Raw genomic sequence first — 25,088 nt, 5'->3', positions numbered from 1 at the left:
AAGTGCTTAAATTATTAAATAATTTAATAAGAATTTAAATGTTTGCTAACATAACAAATGAAGCTTTATTAAAGAATTTTATTTAGCAGTTATAAGCATAAAATTATATACATGAGCTTATTAAGTATTTTTATGCTTTTAGAATACTTAAATCAAATTTGTTTTAACCGTTAAAAAGTTATTTAGAAATAAATATGTCAAGCAATATTATTTATTTAATTATAAACTAATAAATTACAATTTAAACTTTTAATAAACGTGTTGTTAATCAGAGTTTTCTATAAACAAATTTTTAATTTATTTTATATCTTTAAATTGTTTTTTATTTTTACTGTTCTATGTATATGTTAATTTAAAAAAAAAATTCATGCTTATAGTTTTTTAAAATTATTGGAATTTTAATTATTTATGTGAAGTGTTATATATTAATATTATTATTTGCTTTATATTGATACCTTTTTCATAATATATTTAGTATGGCTTTATAAAATAAGTTATTAATTTTAGATAAAAACAATAAATGATTTTAATGATACTTTAGTTATTTATTTATTTTAAGAAAATAAATATGTAGAAATACAATTTTTAAAAGTTTGTAAAAAATAAAATTCATTAATATTTTAATAAATTTAAGATAGAAATTAGATAGATAGAAGATATTTTATACTTAAAATGTGCCAAATAAAAAAAATAAAATTTAAAACAAAAAAAATAAAAATATAAAAGAAAGTGACAGTCAAACTTGAAAAAAATGAATGAATTAACATTAATTAAATAAAAGAAGAAATAGATAAAAATTCACTAAATGATTTAAACACAATGAATGAATGAATCACCAATATAATTGTTTAGGAAATAGAAATATATTGTATTGATTTATTGGTTGATTGATTGAATGATTAAAGATAGAGATATGAATAAAGAAATACTATTTATTTTTGACTGTAAAAATTAAATTTTTTATACTACTATTAAAATTTCTAAATGGTTATAGTCTGTAATTATTTATTTGTAAATAAATATCTAGTTTTTTAAAGAGAAAAATACTCACTTTTCTATTATTTTTCGAAATAACTTTCTAGCTAAAAAGTGACATGTCAAAGCAAGCTGAAGCTCCAAAGTCTTAATTTTATGATAAAGATAGCTCCTAAGATTAAAAGGAAAACCTAAACCATTTCCATTCTCTTAATTTATAACCAAATACAAATACTAGTTATGATAGGAATAATTCAATTGAAATGACTATTAAAAAGTCAAACACAGATTTCAACCATAATTAGGATGCACGCAAGCAATCGGAAAAAATATTTTTCTTTAGGGAAAGTGATAAAATTAGTTAGCCAAGTTAAGTTAATGAATAAATTCAAACTTTAAACCCTGAAAATTAGAAGCGATTGACCGAGTTCCATAATATGTTGATAACAAATAGATTGGCAAAGCAAAACCAAAATAGAGGAACATTTGTTACTAGCTCTGGACTAAATTGCAATTTTGATATTTTCGATGATATAGAAATTTAAGAGGATAAAGTTCTCATTAAAAGAGGAGATTAAGAAATTGGTTAGTATGGTATAGGTCCTGAACTCATAAAGTAAATAGATGTTGAAGCAGAGAAAAAAATCCTCGAAGTATCAAAACCCTTTTACGAAAGAGTCAACCCATATCTAGCTTGGTTTTTAGTTTTCTATGCTACTATAAATGCAGCTTGTATACCTCCTTGGATTATGTCAATTCCAGCTGAAAAATATCTTCGTATTGCTTGGCGTTTCTTTATGTAAGCAGTTATGATGATTCCTTTTTTATTGTATGAGCGTAGAAATTTACCTGAAGCTAATCAACACAAATATTCTTTCTCATATATATTCAAATTAGAAAATATGAAAAAGGTTTACTTAGCATCATGCTCCCTATCTATTCAATTTACTATGGTTTTATTTGCACAAGATTGGAATTTCATTTCCCATTCTTTAGTGTTATCTGCATTAATTCCATTTTGTTTCAGTATTAATAGAATTATTAAAAAATAAGAAAATCATAATTATGAAAGTTCTGGTTAAGCAATGGTCATTTTTGGTGTGCTTTGCGTTCTTGCTGATACTTTGATGTATGATCCATCAGAAGCACCACCCTCTACAGTAAATTATAGAAATGCTAAAGTATATTATCGTAAACCTTGGTAGAGATTACTTTTTGGTAATGTAACTACACTTATAGTTAGTTACATTCTTTTTAGAATGTAGAATCACAGAGATGAGTCAGGTAAAACTTATCCTCCTTTCTTAAATCAGGCTTTGATTTTTGCATTTACTTCTGTTAATATGACAATGAGCAGCTATTTCTTCTCAGGTAGTGACTTGATTCATGATTCTTTTTGGGGATGCCTTGGTTTATTCAGTAGTGAGTAATTTAGTGGATTTCTGTTTATGAGTATAATTTTAGGTATGGGTAATTTCATCACTTCAGTATTAATTAATAAAATTTTCAAGCCTATTATTCCAGCCACTATCAGCTTATTTGAACCTATATTCAGTACAATAATCCTTCAATTGGTAGGTGTTCAAATCATACCAGGTAAATTAACCAAAAATAAATTATTTATAGATACATATTTCATACAAAAATAATATAAAATTTTACAAAATTTAAAATATTTACTTTATTAATAAAGGGGGCCTTTCTTGTATCGGTTACGTTTTTATTCTACCTGGTTTATTTGTAATAAATTTAGGTTAGTTCTTATTAAATGAAAAGAAGAATCAAAAATAAAATGAAGAAAATAGACATGAAATTATTGAGTAGCTTCAAAAGAAGATAAAGGAGCTCTAAGATTAGCAAAAAAGAGAAGAGACCATTTATTAGTAAACTGATAAAAGTGCTGCTTAGTTAGAAAAAAATTTAAAATGAATCAAGCTTAAAAATTTATTAAAGATAAGCATCTCATTCAGAAGGATTAAACAAAAGTAAAAAGGATAATTGAATATTTTTAAAAGTTAGTAAAATGTTTTAGTTAAATAATTTAAATCAACAATCAATCAATAAATTAATATTTCATCTTATTTCTTAATTTTGTATATATATATTTATAATTATTGTCTTTTTTACTCACTACTTACTTTTTAATAAAGATAACCAACTTATTTATTTATTTATTTATCCTCCTTCAACATTTAAAATATTTTGTTTAAGTTCTATTTTTTAAATTAATTAAAATAGATTTTTTATTTTAAATAGAAGTTCGTTTACTATTAAAAAATAAATTTTAATCAATCCTTTTTCAAACTTTTTTCACTGTGATTCTAAAATTTATATTTTAATCCATTTTAATTCCAAATTTTTTTTTTGAAATTTAACAATATTTAATTTTGGTAATATTATTAGTAAATATAATTTTAAAATTTAAAGATTTAAAATACAAAAGTAAATCAGACTGTTTAACATTTATAAAAGTTAATAAGATTTCTTAGTAAATAATTTAAATCAATAAATTAATTTTTAATCTTGTTTTTTATTTGAAAATCTTTTTTTATTCTAAATGTTTATTATTTAGTTAATTAAAAAAATAATTTTATTATTTTAATTGGAAGCTCTTTATTAAGATTTTATAAATAAATTAAAATTTCTAATTTTTCAAATATTTTTTATAGCGACTTTAAAATTTGTATTTTTATCAAATGAATCAATATTAAAATTAGCTAGAGAAAATGTATTTTTGATAGTTTTATGAATTTAGAATTAATTAAATTTTGAAAATAATTAAATAACAGTTAAATAAATTTAATTAGCTAAATTAAAATTATGTTTGAAGTTATTTAAAATTAACTAATAAAAAATAACATAAAATACTATTTATTATTTAAAATATTTTAATTCGACAATTTATTAATAAATTTAGTTTGCTTACTTTTCAATCTAATTTTAAACTTTAACTGAAAAATTTTTATTTTAACTTTTTATTTCAAAGTTTTGAAATTTATTCAAGTCTTGCTTCAACCCTTTTTAATAGCTACTCTGTGATGCTTTTTGCTGTTTAATTACCTTCAATAAATAATAAAGAATCTTTTTTTAATGTACTGAAGACAGTGTTGTCGTCACACAATTAGTCTTTTAGATAATCAATATCTTGGTTATCATGTTCAGGATTTTTAATTAAATATTCATAAATGAAATCAATCATCAATTCATATAACACTAATGCATGAGTGTGTATTTATGTAATAATCAAGGGATTTTTAAAGAAGCAAGTAACTGCATAATCAACAAAGAACTTTTTAGTAAATAGTCTGTATTAAATTTCTTTAACGAAATCCAAAGTATCATAAAATATCAAACTCATATCTTAGTTTAATTATGTGAGTTCAAAACCTTAAAAGACCATCTGCTTATCAAAGAATAATTCCATTTGGTTATTCAATACGATACCTTGTTTTATTTAAGTATTATTTTAATCGTCTTCTTCTGCTACAGATTTAATCTATTCTAGAGTAAGTTTACTATGAATTCCATTTCTTGCATAGGTTAGCATATCTTCAATACTTATTTTTTCCTTTGATAACTAGAAAACGTTAATTAAATATTAGATACACTCCTATGTATACTTTTCTATTTATTGGGAAATTTCTTATTTTTCTTCATTATCACTAATGTCAGTTTCAACATCGATTTAATTAATGTAATGAAGAGGGGTAAATATTTTTTCACCAATGTTAATCAATGAAAAAATACAAGCCTTGTTATCTTTATTTGTCTTTTTGAAAATTTAGTTAGTGATATTTTCTTGTACAACTTAATCCTCAAAATCACTTTATAATATTGCAAATTGATATCCAATAATTCTTAGTCTGTTAAAGTTGTATCTCTTATTGTTGAGTAGTTGCAATAATACTTTAATTTTTTTTTGCATATCAGGTTCATAATATTTAATGAGTGACTCAATAAAAGTAGTTAAACCTATTTTAAATGAAAATTTTATTTATTAATATAAATGTATATGTAGTATGAAAAATTACCTGTCATTTCAAAGAATTGAACTAAGCTCATTCTGAAAAATGTCTCAGATACAATTTATAGACTGCAGTCTTTAGGCAAGTAGATTGATGCCCAAAATTAGTTTATTGTTTTGCTACTTGGTATTTAATTATGACAATTGATAATCATTAATGATATCGATAATATAAAGATATTAATGTAATTAGAGCAGTTATTTTTATCATAAAATTATACAAGAGTTAATAAGAAATCATGTATAATAGTCATGAAGGTGTTTTTGTGCTTATTAATCAAACCTAATTTTTTCAAATTCTTTAAGAAGCAATCCATAGTTTTGAGGGTTTCTTCAGCTAACAATAATACTGAGCTAAAAGGAAGAATACGCTGTTAAAAGGTTTCTGTATAGGTATCAAGTTGCTTTTCTTCTATATTAAAGGAAATAGTGAAGTTGAAAAGAGAAAAAGCAAGTTATTTGAATATTTCGCTTAGTGTTTTTGCTGAGTCTTACTCGTTAGATAATTGCTTGATATATTCTTAGTTGCTTAAAATGCTTTAAATGAGTTTTTACCATTTGAGCATAAATGTTTCTTTTAAGATAAATAATTCTAGATTTTTGTTAAAGTTAGAGCAATAAGCATTAAATAAAGTCATAGATTGAATAAGATTGAGAGGTTAAAGTTGTTTAAGAAATTTAATATCTCCAATCATTTCAAAATAGAACTTTGAGAAGTAGAAATCTGAGTTTGAAAGTCTATTTTCAGGATTAGAAATTATTTTCAAGCATGTATGAGAATGACGAATAAGCTTTGTTAAAAAGTTAAACTTTAAATCTTGATTAACCATAATTCTAGAGTCTACAAAATTTACTAAATCTTCTTCTCTGATAAAATGAAGAGAAGAAAAAATGAAATCAATAGTATCTATTTTTTCTTCAATTTCGCCATTTGTAAAAAGCTAATAAAAACATTCCTACACACTAAATTTGTTATCCTAGTTTGATTCAAAAAGAGAATCTCCTAATAAAGATATCTGCAAAAATGAACCCATGATATCTCTATATCCTTCTATTAAACCTTTCATTTGCTATTGATCATCAGACAATTCTTTAATTTGCTTATAAAAAATCTAGAAAAATGTAATGTAAAATTCTATGTACTAGCCTTCTCTTTCTTCTTTGTTTTTACCCTTTTAGACAAATTGCTTTAAAATATAGCTGATTTCCTTTCTTAACTTGATAATATCTTCCTTTTTCATATCTTCTTCAGTCACATTTTTTCTCTTTTCTATGTAGGAGTTAATCAATTTGGTAATCTAATCAGGGATGCTACTATTTCTTGATTAAATCCACAATAATCCACCAACTGCTGCAACTGCTACTAAAATTTTGCCTTTATTTTCCTTTATAAAATCCATTTCTTTTATTTGTTAATTTATTTAGATATTTCTAATCAATAATACTTACTTTTGATTTATTATATCACCAGAAAATAAATAAATATCTTTTTGAGCATATGTTCTTTCTAATAAGTCAAGCCAATTTTTCTAGAAACAAATAAAAAAATTAAATAAATCCAATCTATCTTAATCAAATTGAAATTATTAAATATCTTTTGTGTTAAATTGCTTAAATTTTATAACAAAATTTAAAATAGATGTTATAAATGTAAATAAATACAAGTAATTATATCAAAAACAGTCTAATCTTTTGAGTTAATATAAAAGTTTAAAGCTATTTAATTAAATTTCATCTTTTCAAAAGAAAAAAAAACCTCAAATTCTCTTCATAAATGTAGATTGATTACAATCTTAAATTTACTAATATAGAATTTTTTTTCAATTTTTAAATATATAAAAAAAACAAAGAAGAGATAAACATAAAAAGTTTTTTCGGCAATAAATTTTGTTTTCTGGTAAAATTTTAGGAGAAGTGTAAAGTAGTAGTAGCTATTTTTATATAACAAAAGCTATATATAACTTATTTTTAAAAAATCTTTTAAAATAATTAGTAATTTTTAAAAACAACCAAATAAAATGTATGAGTTTACTAATTTAAATTTTATAATTTATTTCCAAAAATAGTAAAGTTGGTAAAGGAACATCTTGGCTAATCAGATTAAATATGCAGTGATTGAAAATAGTATTTAGTTTCTATTATATAGACATATTGTTGAGACATGCTTCATAAAGGCTTTTTAGTGATATAATTGATTTTAAGTTGAAATATATAAACTGATTTATTACAAAAATGTTAAAATTTATACATAGAAATTTTATAATAAATTTAATTAAAACACATCATATTTTCTTAAAAGTAAAATGAAAGTTTAAGAAAATTACATTTTTAGTGATAAAAACCAAGCTAATCCATAAGATGTAAGTGATTAGAAGACTCCATTTATATATGTGACAAGCTCATCTTAGACTTAAATTGAAGAAGATAATAATATAAATAATAAACAAGTTTAGCAAATAAATAAGTAATAAGATATTCAACCTGTAAATACCCATAATTTGCAACAAGAAAGCTTAAGACAAGATGGAAGATAAGAACTTCCTAAATCAATCTTCTACTATTAAAAGATTTAGAATAAAGATCTCATTCCATACCCATAAGAGGATTCTATAGAGATCATATAACCACAAAATATAGAAATGTAATAGCTAAAAACTAGCTTCCTTACAGTGCCTCAGCAACAAAAAAATTATGAGACTTACTAATAAATATATACAAAGAAATCTACTATAGCAAGCGGTTAGCCTTTAAAAGTCATAGCAGAGGACCCAAGAGGTAGTATATCTGATACAAACATTGATAAATTTAGTATTGATTAATATGACTGTAGAGAGTAAGATTTACCCTCAGCAAGACCAAGCAGCGATTCTTACATTTAAAGAAAGCCTAAAACATCAGTTGTGTATGGTAGTGGATTTGCATTTCATGTTGAAGATATTTGCGAAGTAAGAGAAGATTCTTTGTTGTTTAAAGATAAAGAAGGATAAGTCTAAAAAGTTGAAATCACTAATTAACTTACAAACGATATAAATAAAGTAAGCAGATATTTTAAAAAACCTATTCTACTTAAGCCAGTTTATCAAAATGTAAATATTTAATATGCTTGGTGTTTGTTATTTCTTGGTACACTTGCAAATGGGATAATTCCTTCCTGGATTTAATATATGCCTGCAGAAAAATATTTACGTATAGCATGGAGGTTCTTCATGTAATTTTTTTTGATGATTCCTTTTGCATAGTACGAGTTTAGAACAGGAGATGAGAAAGTAAAAGCTAAATATAGTATTTCATATATTATGAAACCAGAAAATTTAAAAAAGTTATTTTTAAGCTCTTTTACATAATCAACTTGGTTTTGTTTTACTTTGTTTTGTTTTGAGTGGACTTATGTTTCTCATGCTATTATACTTGGAAATCTTGTCAATTTTTACCTATTTCTTTAAAGAGTGATCAAAAAAGATTAAATTCACTATATAGAAATATTTGGTGGCATTATTACCACTATGGGTGTCACTTTTGTACTTGCAGATAACATTTTTTTTGATGCATCTGACTTACCTCCATCAGCATACCACTATAAAATGACTAAATTCATCCACAGGCCTAACTGGTAAAGAGTACTTTTTGGTAATGGCTCTAGTCTTTTTGTAAGTTTCTTGATGTCTAAATTGGCTAAGCACTAAGCTGCAGCAAGAGAAGTATTTCCTACCCACCTTAATACAATTCTAACGTTCTTTTTGAATATGTTTAATCTTACTTTGCTAAGTTACTTTTTTTCAGGTATGGATTTTGTCAAAGATCCATCATGGGGTTGGTATGGGCTATTTACAGAATAAAACTTTGTAAGTTTTTTGTTAATGTCGATATTGCTAGGTATGGGTAGTTTTGTATCTATGTTTATAGTTAGCAAAGTATTTGTCCCTTTAGTGCCCTAAACGGCATAACTATTTGAGCCTATTATTAGTACATTAGCTCTATAAGCTCTGGGTGTTTAAATTTTACCAGGTAAATACAATTATAAATATCTATCATATAAAAAAAATTAAAATTTTATTATAACCATTTAATTTTATATTAAACTAAACTTTTCTAATAAAAATATATTTTTATAAAAGAGGGTCTCACATGTTTGGGCTATGCTTTGATTCTTCCAGGTCTTTTCTCTATAATTTTAGGATAGTATTTTATATAATAGCAAAACTAAAAGAAAAGTTGAAATAAGTGAAAATCTAATTTAAATAAAGAATTTAATTACTACTAGATCCATTTTTTCTGAATCGAATTAATAAATAAAAATAAATTTTCAAAATAAAAAATAATCAAATAAACCTTATTATGTTAATATATTAATACTAATTTATCAATTATCTAATAATCTACAAAAGCCTTAGTCTCCTCTTAATGCAAATAATTGCACATATAGTTTATATAATATTTGAAAAAAAGGCTTTTCACATTTATAATCATTTATAATAAATTAAAATTAAATATTTTTATATATTAATTGTAAATTCTTAAATCATAATATTTTAGTAATAAAATTAAACTAAATTTTATCTTTTCAAATAAAGAACTGTTAAGCTTCATATAAAATTATATTTTTAATTAAATTCAATCTCATAAGTCTATGAATTAAATTTTATAAATAATATTTTGATAATTCAAAAATAGGAAAAACTAAATTATAAATATCATAATTGTTAATACCTAAAATAATAAATGCGCCAAAGAATTAAATTTATCTGTCTAATTTATTATTTATTTTTTTATTTAGAGTTTTTCATCCTAATTTTATCAGCTAAAAAAAATATTTTAATCTTTTTTTAAATATTTGTAAGCATTTTAGTAAATTCGGAAATATTAATTTAGAGATTATTAGAATTTATTTAATAAGTATTCATTAAATTATTAGGTTATATATTACTTATATAGAAATACTTACTATTCAATACAATAGCGGGCATCTAAAAAAATTAAGTAAAAAAAGCGCTCTTTCATTAGAATTCATATACTAAGATATGATTATTTGCTATAATATTCAATATTATATTCTTTTTCTGATTAAGAAAGAAAAAAGAAAAATTAGTATTCTATTAATAATTTTATTAAATAAATTTATGCATAAGAACGAAAGATCTTTTGGCATAATAAATTAAAAGTTTTTAATCTAATTTTTGAAAGAAAAAATATCATATATTTCCTATTAAAAAGATTTTTATAAAGATGAGTTAACCTGCTTCTGAAGAAAAGACTAAGCATGTCGAAGATAAGCAATCTGAAGAAAAAGATTAATCAGTAGAGAAAAAAAATGAAAATAGCTCCGAAAATGATTTATAGGCTGGCTAAGAGGAAGAATAAGAAGTTCGCAGAGCTCCTAAAATGAAATATGTTGGAGTTTAAAAAGGTGCAAGAGGGCGCAAATCTAAAGGTGATGATTCAGAAGATGATGATGAATTTAAACCTGAAAAAGAAGCCCACTATGATGATGAAGATGGCGATGAAGAAGATGAAGAATTCAGCGAAGATTATGATGAAGATGATGACTATGATGGCGGTAAGAAGTCTAAGAAAAAACCTGGTAAAAGAGGTAGACCCAGTCTTAAAAAAAAAATTGCTAAAGTGACCAGATAAACAAGAAATTCAAAGTCAAAAAAGAGTAAAGAAGATGAAGACGATGATGAAGGATCTGAATACGAAGCAAAAGTACCTTAAAAGTAGTCTAAACAAAATAATGCTGAAGAAGAAGATGAAGAATAGCCAAAAATTCCCAAAAAGAGAGGTAGAAAACCTAAATCATAAACTTAAGTTTAACCTACTTCTAATGATGACAAATCAAATTAATAAACTGAAGATAATAATACTGAAAATGGTTCTTAAAAAGAAATAGCATCTGAAAATTCAGGTAGAAGGACTACAAGAACAAGTTCAGGTAGAATGCCTGTGCACACTGATATTTATTAGCCAACATTTAAGAAATATAAACCTCACAAAAAAGAAGATGGTGAACATCATAGCAAACATCATGATGATTAAAGCAAGGAAAGTGAAAGTAATGAAAAAAAGGAAGAAAGCGAATAAAAAGATGAAAAGCACGATAAAGATAAATAGTAGGAAGTTAATAATAATGAAAAGCATGAAACAAAAGAATAAAATGGCGACTCAAATAAGAAATAAGAGGAAAATCCAGAAAAGGCTGAAGAAATTAATGTTAAAAGACCTCATTCCTCTTTAGATAAAAGTGCTAGCTCAAACTAAACAGATAGTATAGAAAGCGAAAGCCACAAGAAAGTAAAAACTGATAATATTGTTTGAAGATCAAAAATATTATGGAAACAAGTAAGTAAGTTAATAAATAAATAAAAGTTGCTTTTTTAAAAAGAAAGTAAGCTATCAATAATTCATAAATTGATTGGTGCAAATTTCACATCTTATAATTAAATGAAAAAAAATTCTATATTTTACTTGTCTGTAAATATATTTATTTATATATTCAAAGATAGGATTAATCATAGATAGATTAGTTAGTAAATATCATTTAGCATCAGTCATCATCTTTTTATATTTACACATAATTAAACACAAGTACACATTCACAATTATTTCAAATAGAAAATAATTAGCAATTTGATAAAAAAATTGAAAAGCATAAATAATATGAAAGAATTTTTTTATTTATGCTCATTTGTTCAATTTTAATAGCCACTTTTGCTTATATAAATTAATTCAATATTTCTTATGTTATAAATAATTTAAACATTATTGTATATTGATAAGTTTGAATTTAGAATTTTGATCAATTTTAGGCAGTTTATTATCGGCATACATAAGTTATAATATATTTTCATTTGAGCTTTTTAATCGAAAAAATATTTTTATAAATTTTTTTGTTGTTGTATTTTTTGCAAAACAAAATATATTTTTTTAGTTTTGATTATGAAATCAATAAAAACTTTTTGCATGAAAGTTAGACAGATGGATAAAAATTTTCCTATAGCTCATTTTAATTTGATCTTTAAATTTTTGAAGAGCTTTTTAGTTAATAATTCAATAGATTTACAGAGAGAAAATATTTTTTAAGATACAATAAATTCTGACACTTTTGCGCACTAATAATTTTCAGTTTGCGTTTTAATACTTTTAAGTTAAATATAATACTTTTGAAATATTTCAAAATCAAAATCACTTAAAGGCGCAAATTGAGATTAAAATCAATACAATTTATAAGAATATCTCAGAAATTTATAATCATAATTAGTTATTTAACAATATAAATAAACAAAAATTAAAAAATATATCAATTGAATTCAAGTCTTGTTATAGCAAAAAAATAAAGGAAAGAAAAATTCAAAATAAGAAAATTATTTTTTAAAAGTTTCAATTCTATAGATAGTAGGTTATATAATATTAAGCGCTTTACAAAATTTAGGATATCTCTGATTTTTATACACTAGTTTAAAAGTAAATTTAGAAGAAGTAGGTATAGTAGGTTGGCTGAAAAAATAATATAAAATAAATAAAAGTATTTTAAATCTCAATTCTGAACAAAGTTAGCAAAGTTTTAAAAAAAAGATTAGCATTTGCTGTTATAAAAAAACTTAATTGTATAAGTTCCATTTTTAATTTTAAATAATTTCTTAGATTTAGTGTTTTTTAAGAGAAATACATATAAGTAGGAATTAAGATTTTGTTAAATATATTATAAGATGATATTTTACTTAGAAGACAATAAGAAATGGAGCCAGTTGATGCATTTTTTTAAGACTTGTATTAGTGGAAATTCTAATATTTGCTTTATGTGGAATAATATTCATGGATGGCTTCTTATGTAAAATAGTGAATATTTAAATAACTTAGACTCAGATCATTTAGTGCTTCTTTCCTATTTTAGAATGAACTACTTTAGTTCTTTTATAAATAATAGAGACTTAGGGATAGAAAATGCAACTTTTGAAATGGATATAACAAGAATTTATTAAAGTTTAAAGTCGATAAGAAAATCTACAAAAAAAGTTATGTTTAGCCTTTAGAAAAAAGATAACTATTCAAATGATTTATGTGTATAGTTTGTTATGAAAATATACGATGAAGATGGAATATTAGAAATTAAAAGAGATGTGTATTTAAACCCTAATTTAAACTAGCATTTATACTTTAATCACATGAGAAACCTAAGTTAAGAAAATATATTATATTTAGAAATTAATTAGAATTATCTAAAAAGTGTAAAAGAATTTAAAAATTCTATCCTGTAGCTTAAATTTTATGAAGAGCACATTCACGTTGAGGCTTTAAATGGAGAATAGGATCTAGTTTTATAAATTAATAGAAATATATGCAATAACTATAATTTTTCTCGCATATTATCTTAATTTGATAATAAAAATCGTCTTTTGATACCACCCAATTTTTTAATTTCTCAAATATATTTAGCAAATAAATTCAATCAAACAATTTAATTACAATTTGGTGATGAGATGGTTGGAGGAAGAGTAATTGTTTATCTGAGGATTAAAAATGAGTCCTTTGAAATTATATCTGCGTTTTCTACGGTTTTCGATATTGATAACTAAACCTAAGATGACACTTCACCTTTTAATCAAAATCCTTAATAATAATAATAACTACAATATGACGATATTTAACCTAATATTAATAATAATTAATAAAATATTTTCAATGTAAATTATAATGGAATCAATCATGCAGAGTAGGGAGATTTAAATAATAATTCAAACTAATAGTTTTTTGATTAAGCATAGTAGTCGAATTCAGTTTAAATTGAAGGAGATAAATTTTAACAAAATTAAAATCAACAAAGTAAAATAAACTAATAACAAGAAAAAGATAACAAATAATTATCCAAATAGAACCAAAGATCGAATATTAACGATGGCAAGATGATCGATGAATAACAAGAAATAGTTTAAGGATTTGAAAAAAAAAATAATAGAAAAATGGATGTTGAAAAAGTAGGAGGTCAATAATAAGATGGTCGAAGTAAAATTAACAAATAGAATAAAAATATCTTAAATAGTAATTAGTTCATGGAAGTAGAGCAAGATATAGAAAATATTAATATCAGAAAACTACGTAAAGGTAATTTAATTGAAATGGAGGATAATTACCAATAAGTTGAAGATAGTGATTATGAAGGAAATAATCATCAAGAAGATGAGGAAGATTCTTAAAATTATTAATAAAGTGAAGATGAAAATAATAAAAATGGTAAATTCTCAAAAAGTGGTGGAAGCAAAAAGAGAGGGAGTGTTGTTTTAAATCATTTATAAGACGAGTTTTCTTCTATAGAGCTTGTTTAGGATCCAAATTAAAATAAATCTGTTTTTTCAAGTAGCATGGCAATAGATTCAAGGAAATTAACAGCACAATAAAATAACCATGCTAATTAAATAAATAATTAATAAAAAGAAAACATATAAAAGCAAAAAATTAGGTAGAATAATATTTTATTCACAGATAATGAACTTACTGATTACAATTAAACTCAGCCATAATAAAAATATAACTTAAAAGAAAGAAATTAATTCTTAACAGAGCAAAAACATTTACAACAATAATAAAAAAATTATAAAAACGGAAACCATATCCAAAAGAATAATAAATTAGGTGATTTGTAAAGCAACAATAGTGAATTTGAAGAAAGATAAATGTATATTGATTAAGCAAAAAATAAGAATACTCATAGAGAATAAGCTGAAGTAGATTTAGAAGCTTTTAATTCATAAATTGTATTTCCAGTCCATCACGAGGATATGGAAAATGAAGAAAGTTATTCAAATGAAATGATGGGAGAATATCCTAAGAAGCACCAAAAAATAAGTCTAATAGAAAAAAGAAATTTTGAAAGATATTAAGAGGCACAATAATTAGCTCAGATTAATGAAGAGAACATAAAAAATATAACACAAAAGAGTACATTAAAAGCTTTGAATGAAATGTAAAAAAGGTTGCTAATAAATAATAAAAGAACAGTTTAAGATATGCTATAGTATTAACCAGAAACATCTAAAATTAATTAGAATATTTAGCAAATAAAAGAAGTGATTTCTAAGGATTAGCTAAAAAATAAACTATTTAATAAAGACGAAAGAAGCAATTCCCCTTAAAATGGAAATAAGAATCAACACTAATTCGCTAAACCTGCTCCTAAGTAAGGAAAAAATTTATTTGATTAAGTAAATAAAAGAAATTAAGATGTTAATAATTATTTTGATTCTAATTATGTTTCTAATCAACCATAAAGTAATGACTCTGAAATTTTACAAAATAGTTCTCATTCAATTGCAGTTAAAAGTAAATTGCTTTAAAGAAATTAAGAAAATTTGGATTAAATTAGGAAGGAAAAGCTCTAAAAAAAGAGAAATAAAAATCTTAAATAAGACCTTCAAGACAATTTGACTTAGTCTTAAATAGAAGAGAGACAAAATTATCAGGGTTTCCTACAAACTCCATAACTAAAAAATTAAAAGTAAAATTTATAGTCTTCTATGATGAGTTAACTCCATTCCAGTTAAAAAATAATTCAAATTTCTAATGAAACTTCAGAGTCTTAATAGGTCATAGATAAATAAAATAAATTTATATAAATGATGAACTAATAAAACAAGCAAATATAAAAGGATTAAAATATGGTTAATAAACTTAAGCAAAATGGTTATTATAATGGAAATCATATAGACTCTAACGATTCTCAGGTAATTGATTAGTAAGCTATTTTGAAAAAATAGTAGCATGGTTAACCAACTTCTTTATTACTGAAAGAAAAAGGAATATTAAACCATTAAACAGCTTAAAACAATAAAGAAAGCAACAGAGAAAACATAAGCAGTGCATTAAACAGCTACAATAACCCCTTGTAAACAAATTATCATTCACTTAACACTATATAAACTAATTAGTCAAAAGATTTATTTGGAACTTAAATAAATAACCACAATCATCCTAATTATAATACAAGTTAAGCATTTAATTCTGCAATTTAAAGAGATAAGTTTGAATAGTATTAACAAGTTCAAAATAGAGAAAGGAAAATAGCTGGCATAAACTCTATATAAGAAAGCGAAATCTAAAAGGCAAATATTTAAGAAAAGAAAAGTATTACACAATTTGATAATCAAAGTATGATGGCTTCTAGTAATAGAATGAATGGAAGTTCATCATTCAAAACATGTTTAGAAAAAATTCAAACTTATACATTTTAAGAGCCTTTGCCTAGGTCTAGCAAGTAGATTATGTAAAGTAGCAACAACTAGCAACCATCAAATATAAGATAAGGCTAAGCAGAATCACTATTAAATAATTAGCTTAGAGATAATTCTTTTGATAATTTTCTCAAATAAAATAAAAAAATTGATGAATTTTCAGTTTTTTCTGTAAGGAAAGGGCCAAAGCCTTCATCCATATAGTAAGAAAATGAAAATTTAGAGAAGAGCGGGTTTGAATTTCATCCATAATAAAAATACTAAAAAATATTACCTAAATAAGAAGCATTTACATCAGAATCTGAAGTAAGCTAAAAAATAACAAAATCTAAATTTATTAAGAAATTAATTTGATAAAATAATATATTTTTTATTGTATTAATTAATTTTATTTATATTTCTAAACAACCATTCAATTTGTAATACATTTTATGCATAATTCTTTCTATTACATATCAAATTAAAATTTTACTTTTACATTCAAAATACTTAAATTCGTTTTCTTTATCTAAAATAAATAATAATAAACTCATAAAATAATCTTTTCAATTAAAAGTTTTAAAAACTCTTAATATAGTGCTATACATATTTATTTTATAAATTAAACAATAAATAAAACAATTTTGTTAAAAATACTCTACAAATAAAGGAAAAATATTTTTTTTTATTTTATAAAATTTGATTTAACATTTACAAGCTAAAGTAATCTATTTAAATAATTTTAGTTTCATAATTGAAAATTTTTTTTGTTAATTTGTTCAATTATTGTTTCTCAGGATTATTTATCTGTTTTATTAACTTTTCAATCTATCAATCAATCAGTCTCTTATTAAGGATGAATCTATATTGTTTTTACTTTTATTTGATCTGGCATATTTATTGTTTCTCTCCTAAGTTTATTCATTGTGGACTTATTATTAATCATCCAAGAATGACTGTACTATATTTCTAACTTCATCAACTATAGTATCCTTTTAAGGTTTATCACTAATTTCTTTGGATTTTTAATATGATTTATCTATAGAGCTCACTATAGTAGTTTAGAAGAGATTCTTTTCGTTTAATTTATAGAATGTTTTACTAAATTTGTTAGCCAACTTTCTTATTTCTGTTTTTTCTCTTATAACTATTTCATCTGTTCTAATCTTACTGAATTGCTTTGGATTAAATATATTGTGCATAATTCTTTGTATTTTAAAAGAAACTTATTTGATAGGATTGGTAATATCGCTTGTAAACTCTAAAATATATGTTCTAGTTATATAAATTATAGCAGCAAACAATACTATAAACAAACTGATATAAACATAAATAATTGTATATATCAGCTAATCACTTTTATTACTTTGGTAATTATTGCTGATAGTTATTAAAAAAAACAAGTATTAACCATCTGATTACCACATTTCTTTCATATTAAAATACATACAGTCTTGTATAGAATAAGGTATTTAAGGTTATTAGCATTCATAGTTGCTAGGAATATGTATTTTTAGACTCTTAAATTTTTAAACAACTTACTCACAATAGCATCCTTAAATAATAAATTTAAAAGATATTAATTTAATATTTGAAAATAATTTAGTTAATTTTTAAGAAAATAATTTAAACACATTTTATTATTTGGTGTTTTTTGATAAATTTATCAAATAAACTTTTAATTTTAAGAATCATTTTAAAAAAATAATTTATAAAATATTAATTCTACCTTACAAACTAGTGAAAATATTATCATCAGTAAAGTTTTCTATATTTGTCTATATTATATCGCCTTAATTGCTGATTAAATATGTTTGGTAATTACTATTTAATAGCTAAACATAATTTATTATTATTTTATAAATTACTTTTTAAATAAATAAAACTTACTTGGCTCATTGTGTTATTAATATGAGAAGTAAAAATGTCTACGCTCACTACACCTATCATAGAATTATCTGAATTTCTTTTAATAACTCTTCTTATTCTTAGAATATCTTAATCTGTATTTACTACATCTGAAAGATTGCTAAAATATTAATATGTAGGTGAATTTTGATCCAATTTCCAATAAGTATTAGGCTAGGTACCTTTTGATATTTTTTTATATAACTTCTAATATAGAATGATAATATTTTTTACCAGTCATAACACTTCTCATCATCGTATAGTCATTTGTAGAAATAGGTTAAATTGAATCGTATTAAACTGGAAAAATTCTTGCTACTTTGTCGTTTGGAAATACAATGAACATTTTGTGATGAAGATTATTAGTAAAGTAGAAGTGTTAAAAAGCGTTAAAGTAGAAGCTTTCGAACATTGATGTTTTGGTAACTATAGCCTGATTTGTATTTAAAATATATATATTAGTCCAAAATCATGTATTAATAAGTTAATTTTTAAAACTACTTGCTAAGATGGTGATATTGCTGATTCATCAGCATTATTTGTTAAATAAATTGAACTTGTAAAAAAGTAATATATTTAATAAAAACTATCAGCTCTAAGCTTATAGGTAATTTCTTCATCTTTATTTTAGCTTATGCAAAGAGTTACATTATTTATATGGCAACGGCTGAAGGTAGAAAAGTCATAATCATTAAATCCTTAAAAATATATTTAGTATTAAATAAACTTAATGTAATAATTAATTTAAATAATTACTAATTTCAGCAATGTTGTAGATATCATTAATTACATCTAATGCATGTTTTGTCTATCCAAATTAGTAGTCAAAGTTTTTAAAAAATTAATTAGTCATCTATTAAAAATCTATCAGTCTATACTTTACTTAGTAGTTTTATCCATATTGGTCTAACTAATCTGAATCTATTGATATTTAGAACTTTAAAAGAATTTCTTAAATTAATTTTACATATTTAATTTTGAAAAATGTTTTTTACTATTCTACTTATAAAAATTCCTATCGAAACTATGGTATAAAGCACAAATGCGCTGCATTATAATTTATGACTAATTGTTTGATACCCTCTGGATTTGAAACAAGAATTTGATTCTTCTAAATTTTAGTTTTATATATCTTCTTTTATGAAACTTTTTGAAGTAGTTTCAGGTTAAATTGTGTCAATTTTATTAGATCTCATCCAAATAAAGAAAGACTGATTTGGAAATTTCAAAATCTTTTAATTTTTTGCTATAAATTTTTAAATGAATTTTAGAAAAATAAATTCAATAATAATTTTTTTACTGATCAATCAAATCAAATAATTGTTAAGCTTAGATTTATAATATTTTTAAATAAAATTATATATCAATTAATAAAAACTAGTATGAAAGTAAGTAAGTAAGTCACTTAAGATATTTACTAATGTAATTCTGCAACATATAAAAATATATGAATAGACTATTAAGTGATTACTTATAAATAATTTAATATACAAAATTAATTAATAATTAATTATAAATTAAAAAACTTAAAATTTGTTACTTTATTCTTCAAAAATAATATTATAATTTATATAATAAGAAAAATTAGTTTAGTTATTATTACTCATGAATTCCTATATAAATCAATCCAATCAACTTTTTGTTATCTTTATTTTTAGATTCAAATTTGTGTAGTGATAATCCAATAATTTGTTTACAAATTCAGGTGCAGGTGATAAAAAATATTTGTAGTTTTACATAAGTTCATGAGTAAATTCTTTTGATTACTTAAACAATCCTTATTCCTTCAAATGAAGGCAATAGTTATAAGTAAGCAAACCTGTTTTATGTAAAATAAATTTATTCCATGTTATTTAATTAATAATGTAATAATTTACATTCAGGTTCCTCTGTTGATTACTTTAGGAATCTTGAATCTTAAAAACTAGCTTCGGCTAAGTTAAGATCATTTAACAGCATAGCTCTTTCATGAAGTGACGATGCCTGAGAAATTTTACCTAATCTAGCGTAGCATTTAGCAAGCTTTTAATATATTGCTGAACCTATATCAAAAATTTTATTCAATATGGTTTATGCTAAATTTAAGAATTTTACAATCTGGGTGATTTGCTTCACCTCTTTATTCATAAATTTGCTGGGCTAACTAAAAATGTTTAATGGATTCTGGAATATTTTCTTTTTAGAAGTAAATGATCCCTTTGATATAGTTGCACTCCATTACTATGATATAATTAGTAATTATTATTTTTTTGAAAAGTATATAAATATTACTAAGTAAGTCAGTGACTTTATTTTAATTTTAACTTTCAAGCTATTCCTGCTATTTGTTGACATATTTAAGAGCTTTTTCTGTGAACCCTTTGGAACTTAATATTTTTGCTTTAACGAGCACTATTTTAGCATCTAATTTATTAAACAACAAATTTAAAATTTTTTAAGTTAACTTTAATTTTAAACTTTACATGATCTGGTACCTTTGGGTACATATTTTAAAGCTTCTTTTATAGTTAATAATTCAATCGGCTCTTATTTCTAATCTTTTATAGATTCGTTGATTTTTTTTTCACTTTGAATATCTGTATCAGAAACTCTAAAGTCTGATTTTTTATTACTTGAAAAATCTTCTAATTTTTTATAATCAGTGTCATTGTTAACTCCTATTATTCTTTCTATTTATGCTCTCCACATTAAAGCAAATGCATCTGTTAAAACAATTTGAATTTTTTAGATTGATAAAATTAATAAGAATTCTTAAAGTAAAATTTCCAAGTTAAATAAGTAAGTATTTACTCATCTCAAAATATTTACACCTCAAAGAGTTTTTTATATGTGGTTATTTGTAATATTTTTCCTAATTTTTTAGGATTATTATGCATTCTTCAATGTAAAATCTAGATTTGTAGTATTAATTTAATTTGAAGGAGCAGATTCCCAATTATAGAAGTATTTATGCATCTTTATAAATAAAATTTAAAATTATTCTAATAAAAATAATAAATATTTTATAAGATTATATTTTTACGAAGTTTATAGTACAGGTCATCTTAATACTCTTCATACTGTATTTGAATTTGCTAAATTTCTCTGAGCCCATCTAAATAGTTTCTAACAGCATGAGCTAATCTTCCTTAAAGCATAAGCAAATTACTTGTAGAGAAAAAATAATAGGCGTCTATAATTTTATCAAATTTTAAATTACTATTATATAATTTTTAGAAATAGTTAAAGAGCTTCTTACTCACAATAGGTGAAAGCTAATATTTTTTGGATTTTAAAATTAAAATTTTTTTAGCTCTATTCATCAAATTTGAAGCACTTTCATAATCTTGTTATTCTAATAAAGTGTTGGTGAACTCTAAAAGCATAATTATATTTTTTTCAAATTTCTGTAAATTAAAAATAAATATTAAACTTAAGAAAAATAAAATAGAAATGTAATATGTTAAAGAATTATTTTCTCTATAAATTTATCAAATTATGAGGAAACTAAAAAGATCTCCCTAAATTAGCAAAATATTAGAAAAATATCAACAAAATAAACTGCTTACTTTATACTAAGACTAATCTGAATTAGGTTAGTCAATAATTTCTCCAAAAAGATCTCTAATTACATCCAGCACAGAAGAAAAGGAGTATCTTTCTTTAGGGTTTGGTGTAATTGTAAATTTAACAATCATCGCTAGTGCATGGATTAAAGGATTAACTTATGATTGTGTTTCAATTATCAAATCTATTGTATTTTATATATTTTACAATTAGCTAAAATCATTGCTTTGTGTTAAAGATGAAGAATTTAATGTATTCTTTTTTTTTGTTTCATCTACACTTTATTAAATACTGTTATTATTTATAGCTTTTTTTTGTAAAACTGATTTGTTTATACTGGCTGATTAAGGCTACTGAGGAGTTGCTATAAGTTTATTACTTTTCTTATATAGTATGGAATCATCAGCTTTTCTTGATTCCTCAAAATTTTTTATTAGAAGTTACGCCAAGATCATTCCTGTCATGTAAATACTTGATTATTCTAATGATCCATGAAAATCTTCAAAGTGAACAGTTGCAGAAGATTTACGTTGATCTTATCTTAACTCAGGAGGTAGCAACAAATCATTAGAATCACGATTCTCTATTCCAAAATAATCATATAAATCCATGATTTTTAAGGAATACTCAACTAATTTAAGACTTGGCTTTTATGATGATATTTGATTTGTTTCAGTCTGCAGTCTTTAAGTTTTAATCATTTATGTAGAGAGAGTTTGAACTGGCTACTAATAATTTGGTTAGAATATTTAAATAGAAGAAGATTTTAGTTCAACAAGTAAATTGCTAAATTTCCAGTTTATAAGAGGAAAATTCTTCTCAGCACAAAGCTGTCCAATTTTAAAAAGCTAAATAGCCAAGCAAATTAAATCAGTATCAGATACTGAGGCTGTTTGTGATTAGTATATTTTATCAAGAGTTATACTTTCTATGCTAAAGGGATATATTACATATAGGTGCCATCTTCTAATTTATTATTGTTAATATTAAGCATATTGACTTTGAGTATTTTATTAATTCAAATGGCTATTAGCTACATGATGAACATTAGTATGACTTAACCTGTTGTGATGGGCAGAAGTTACAGTCGCGAGAGAAAACGCTACTAGTTTGAAAGGCTTTAAAAATAAAGAGTTACTACATGCTAAATGGTATTAAAGATTATAAGAATTAACAAGCTTTTTCCATTTCATATCATCTAATTTTAAGTATTTTTTTACAATATAAATTTCTCCATTCATTTCATATTTCCAAGTCTCATAGAAATCACATTTATTTAAACATTTGTCAGCTGTCTTTATGAATTTCTTTTCAAAATCTTGTTAACTAAGCTGCAATTCAGGATGTACTTTTACATCAATGTTGTTTATATTTTCATCATTATTAGCTGCTGCATTTTAATTATTGTTAGCATTGCTATTTACATTGTTTGGAATATTTGTACCCTTCTAACCTGCTTATCCTTAATTATGAGAATGGTTTATAGCGTTCTAAGCATTAATTTAATCGCTTTTTTGGTTCCCTTATAACATATTTGTAGTATTGTTTTAAACAGAACCATTAGCACGGTTCTAAGAAAAATGTATTTAGTTTCGAACAGGAATTTATTGCTGCTAATTTGTTTCATTATAAGAGAAGAGGGTTTTTTTATCCATATTTTTTTATGGAGATATTTAAATCTTCATTAATTGTCCTCCCTTTCTTATCAGTATACAAGAGAGATTTATTTAAAAGTTTTTACTGTTTTTAATTAAATTATTAAGCAATCTATTAGTTAATTATGTATTTTTTAATCAGTGATTGATAAAAATTATTTGTAAGATAGATAAATTTTAGATAATTTTTGTAGGATTTCTCTTGAAAAACAAAATTTAGTTTTTTCCAGCATTTAAACTGTATTTTAGTATTTGCTTATAATAAATTACTTTATTTTTATCCATTAAATTATTATTTTAATAAACTATTTACTTAAGTAGAGATTCGGAGAACCATTCAATTAAATTTTAATTATATCCAAATATTTAAAATACAAACAGAAACAAAAAAAGTTGTTTTAATAATAAGATTTTTAAAATATTGAAATAATTTGAATTAATCAATTTTGCATAAAGATAATTTTAAGATTTAGGCACAAGATTTTTTTTAATTTTCAATAATTAACAAAGTAATTTATAAAAATCTACTTAGATAAATTGATGTTATAGAATAATATTTTTATATTTACATTTATAATTTTACAAAAGATAAATGTCTTTCAAATATTTGCTAGAAATAATTTTCCTAATTATGCTAAAATATTTCTTTAGATGAATTTGTATTTGTATTTTTTGCTTTTTTATATATTATTTATTAAAATATTATTAAAATGACTTTCTTTTTTAATATTATTTATCAAAACGTTAAATTTTACTGCCTAAATGTTTAAAAATTTAAATGATTACAATTTAGTATTGTTTCAATTGTACCTTCTAAGGTATTTTTAAAATTTTTAAGTTTAAGAAATTTTTTGATATCAACATTTTTCTAAATTTAAATTACAAAAAAACTAAAATTATTAATTATCAATTTTCGTATTTCTGAAAATAGTTCTAGATTTTTATCTTTAAAACATAACTCTAATAGGTGAAATTAGGCATTTACTTAACTTACAAATTACATGTAATTTTAAAATTTTAAATATTTTATATTTCAATAATGGACTCATTCATATATAAAAAATAATTCTATTGTAAGTTAAAATCAAGATAAACTTAATGGCATACAATAGTCCTATGAAAGATGATAATAAGTTTCTTGATTTCGCATATAAAATTTAAATTTAGTAAAATCCTTTAATAAGTAATATAAATAATTAAAAATTTCAGAATAATTGTAATTTAAAAGATGAATTAAAATATAAAAAAATTCTTTCATTTAAGGACTAAATTAAATTTCTTAATAGATATTTTGATATATTTTATAGACTATCTTAAATAATGAGTTAGAAAAGTTATAAATTAATATATTTAATACAAGACAATTGTTTGTGATGAATATAAAAGCTAATACTATATTCAATTAAAGTTATACATTGTATATATATATATATATTATTTGTATGTGTGTGAATTTGTATTTGTATATATATATATATAACTCTTGGCTAAAATAGATCAATAAATAACCAATTTTAAGATGCTTAAAAAGTTACAAAGCATCTTTTTTATTTTTAATAATTTAAAGATAAAGATTATAAGATTTTGAGAAAGTTAGTATGTTAGATAAGCAATTCAATTCATGTATATTTTTTTCAAATTAAATATTTTAGAGTAAGTAAAAATTCTACTTAATAAATAAAATTCAGCAAAACCATCATATTTAAATAATGTCCAAATTTTGTTTTACTAATAGCTTTCAGGATAAGTAATTTAGAAAATAAAAGGATTATTACTTAATTC

At 22.9% G+C, this 25,088-nt stretch overlaps 7 protein-coding genes across 7 annotated transcripts; 4 read left to right on the top strand and 3 right to left on the bottom strand. All coding sequences in view use genetic code 6, as the record gives it.

Annotated features, from left to right (window-relative positions):
* Nucleotides 1–1,094: 1,094 nt before the first annotated feature.
* On the top strand, nt 1,095–2,904 carry TTHERM_01123920 (transmembrane protein, putative; the record flags this gene model as incomplete). Its single annotated transcript, XM_001030172.3, has 2 exons — nt 1,095–2,571; nt 2,669–2,904. 2 exons carry the CDS (start codon nt 1,095–1,097, stop codon nt 2,902–2,904), a joined length of 1,713 nt encoding a protein of 570 aa, XP_001030172.1.
* A 1,051-nt stretch (nt 2,905–3,955) lies between these two features.
* On the bottom strand, nt 3,956–6,399 carry TTHERM_01123910 (hypothetical protein; the record flags this gene model as incomplete). The annotated part of the gene is made up of 2 exons (XM_001030171.1): nt 3,956–4,947; nt 5,007–6,399. The coding sequence occupies 2 exons, from the start codon at nt 6,397–6,399 to the stop codon at nt 3,956–3,958; spliced, it is 2,385 nt and encodes a 794-aa protein (XP_001030171.1).
* A 903-nt stretch (nt 6,400–7,302) lies between these two features.
* TTHERM_01123900 (transmembrane protein, putative) lies at nt 7,303–9,215 on the top strand (the record flags this gene model as incomplete). The annotated part of the gene is made up of 2 exons (XM_001030170.2): nt 7,303–9,004; nt 9,115–9,215. The coding sequence occupies 2 exons, from the start codon at nt 7,303–7,305 to the stop codon at nt 9,213–9,215; spliced, it is 1,803 nt and encodes a 600-aa protein (XP_001030170.2).
* A 1,007-nt stretch (nt 9,216–10,222) lies between these two features.
* TTHERM_01123890 (hypothetical protein) lies at nt 10,223–11,311 on the top strand (the record flags this gene model as incomplete). The annotated part of the gene is made up of 1 exon (XM_001030169.3): nt 10,223–11,311. The coding sequence occupies one exon, from the start codon at nt 10,223–10,225 to the stop codon at nt 11,309–11,311; it is 1,089 nt and encodes a 362-aa protein (XP_001030169.1).
* Nucleotides 11,312–12,702: 1,391 nt separating this feature from the next.
* TTHERM_01123880 (hypothetical protein) lies at nt 12,703–16,572 on the top strand (the record flags this gene model as incomplete). The annotated part of the gene is made up of 1 exon (XM_001030168.1): nt 12,703–16,572. One exon carries the CDS (start codon nt 12,703–12,705, stop codon nt 16,570–16,572), a length of 3,870 nt encoding a protein of 1,289 aa, XP_001030168.1.
* Nucleotides 16,573–16,718: 146 nt separating this feature from the next.
* Nucleotides 16,719–19,358, bottom strand: TTHERM_001123871 (transmembrane protein, putative). The gene is made up of 7 exons (XM_012800640.1): nt 19,101–19,358; nt 18,862–19,042; nt 18,607–18,803; nt 18,340–18,538; nt 18,088–18,287; nt 17,927–18,032; nt 16,719–17,752 (listed from the first exon to the last, which is right to left on the bottom strand). Exons 1-7 carry the CDS (start codon nt 19,299–19,301, stop codon nt 17,037–17,039), a joined length of 1,800 nt encoding a protein of 599 aa, XP_012656094.1. The 5' UTR covers nt 19,302–19,358; the 3' UTR covers nt 16,719–17,036.
* Nucleotides 19,359–19,736: 378 nt separating this feature from the next.
* TTHERM_01123870 (tetratricopeptide repeat protein) lies at nt 19,737–23,336 on the bottom strand (the record flags this gene model as incomplete). Its single annotated transcript, XM_001030167.2, has 9 exons — nt 19,737–19,924; nt 19,983–20,147; nt 20,200–20,325; nt 20,377–20,508; nt 20,568–20,807; nt 20,896–21,060; nt 21,128–21,277; nt 21,344–21,491; nt 21,654–23,336. 9 exons carry the CDS (start codon nt 23,334–23,336, stop codon nt 19,737–19,739), a joined length of 2,997 nt encoding a protein of 998 aa, XP_001030167.2.
* Between the last annotated feature and the right edge of the window lie 1,752 nt (nt 23,337–25,088).

This window comes from Tetrahymena thermophila, assembly GCF_000189635.1.
Source record: "Tetrahymena thermophila SB210 genomic scaffold scf_8254034, whole genome shotgun sequence".
In the NCBI taxonomy this organism is placed as follows: Eukaryota; Ciliophora; class Oligohymenophorea; order Hymenostomatida; family Tetrahymenidae; genus Tetrahymena; species Tetrahymena thermophila.
Note: the sequence above shows the minus strand (reverse complement) of the source record. Positions and strands in the feature narration are given on the sequence as shown.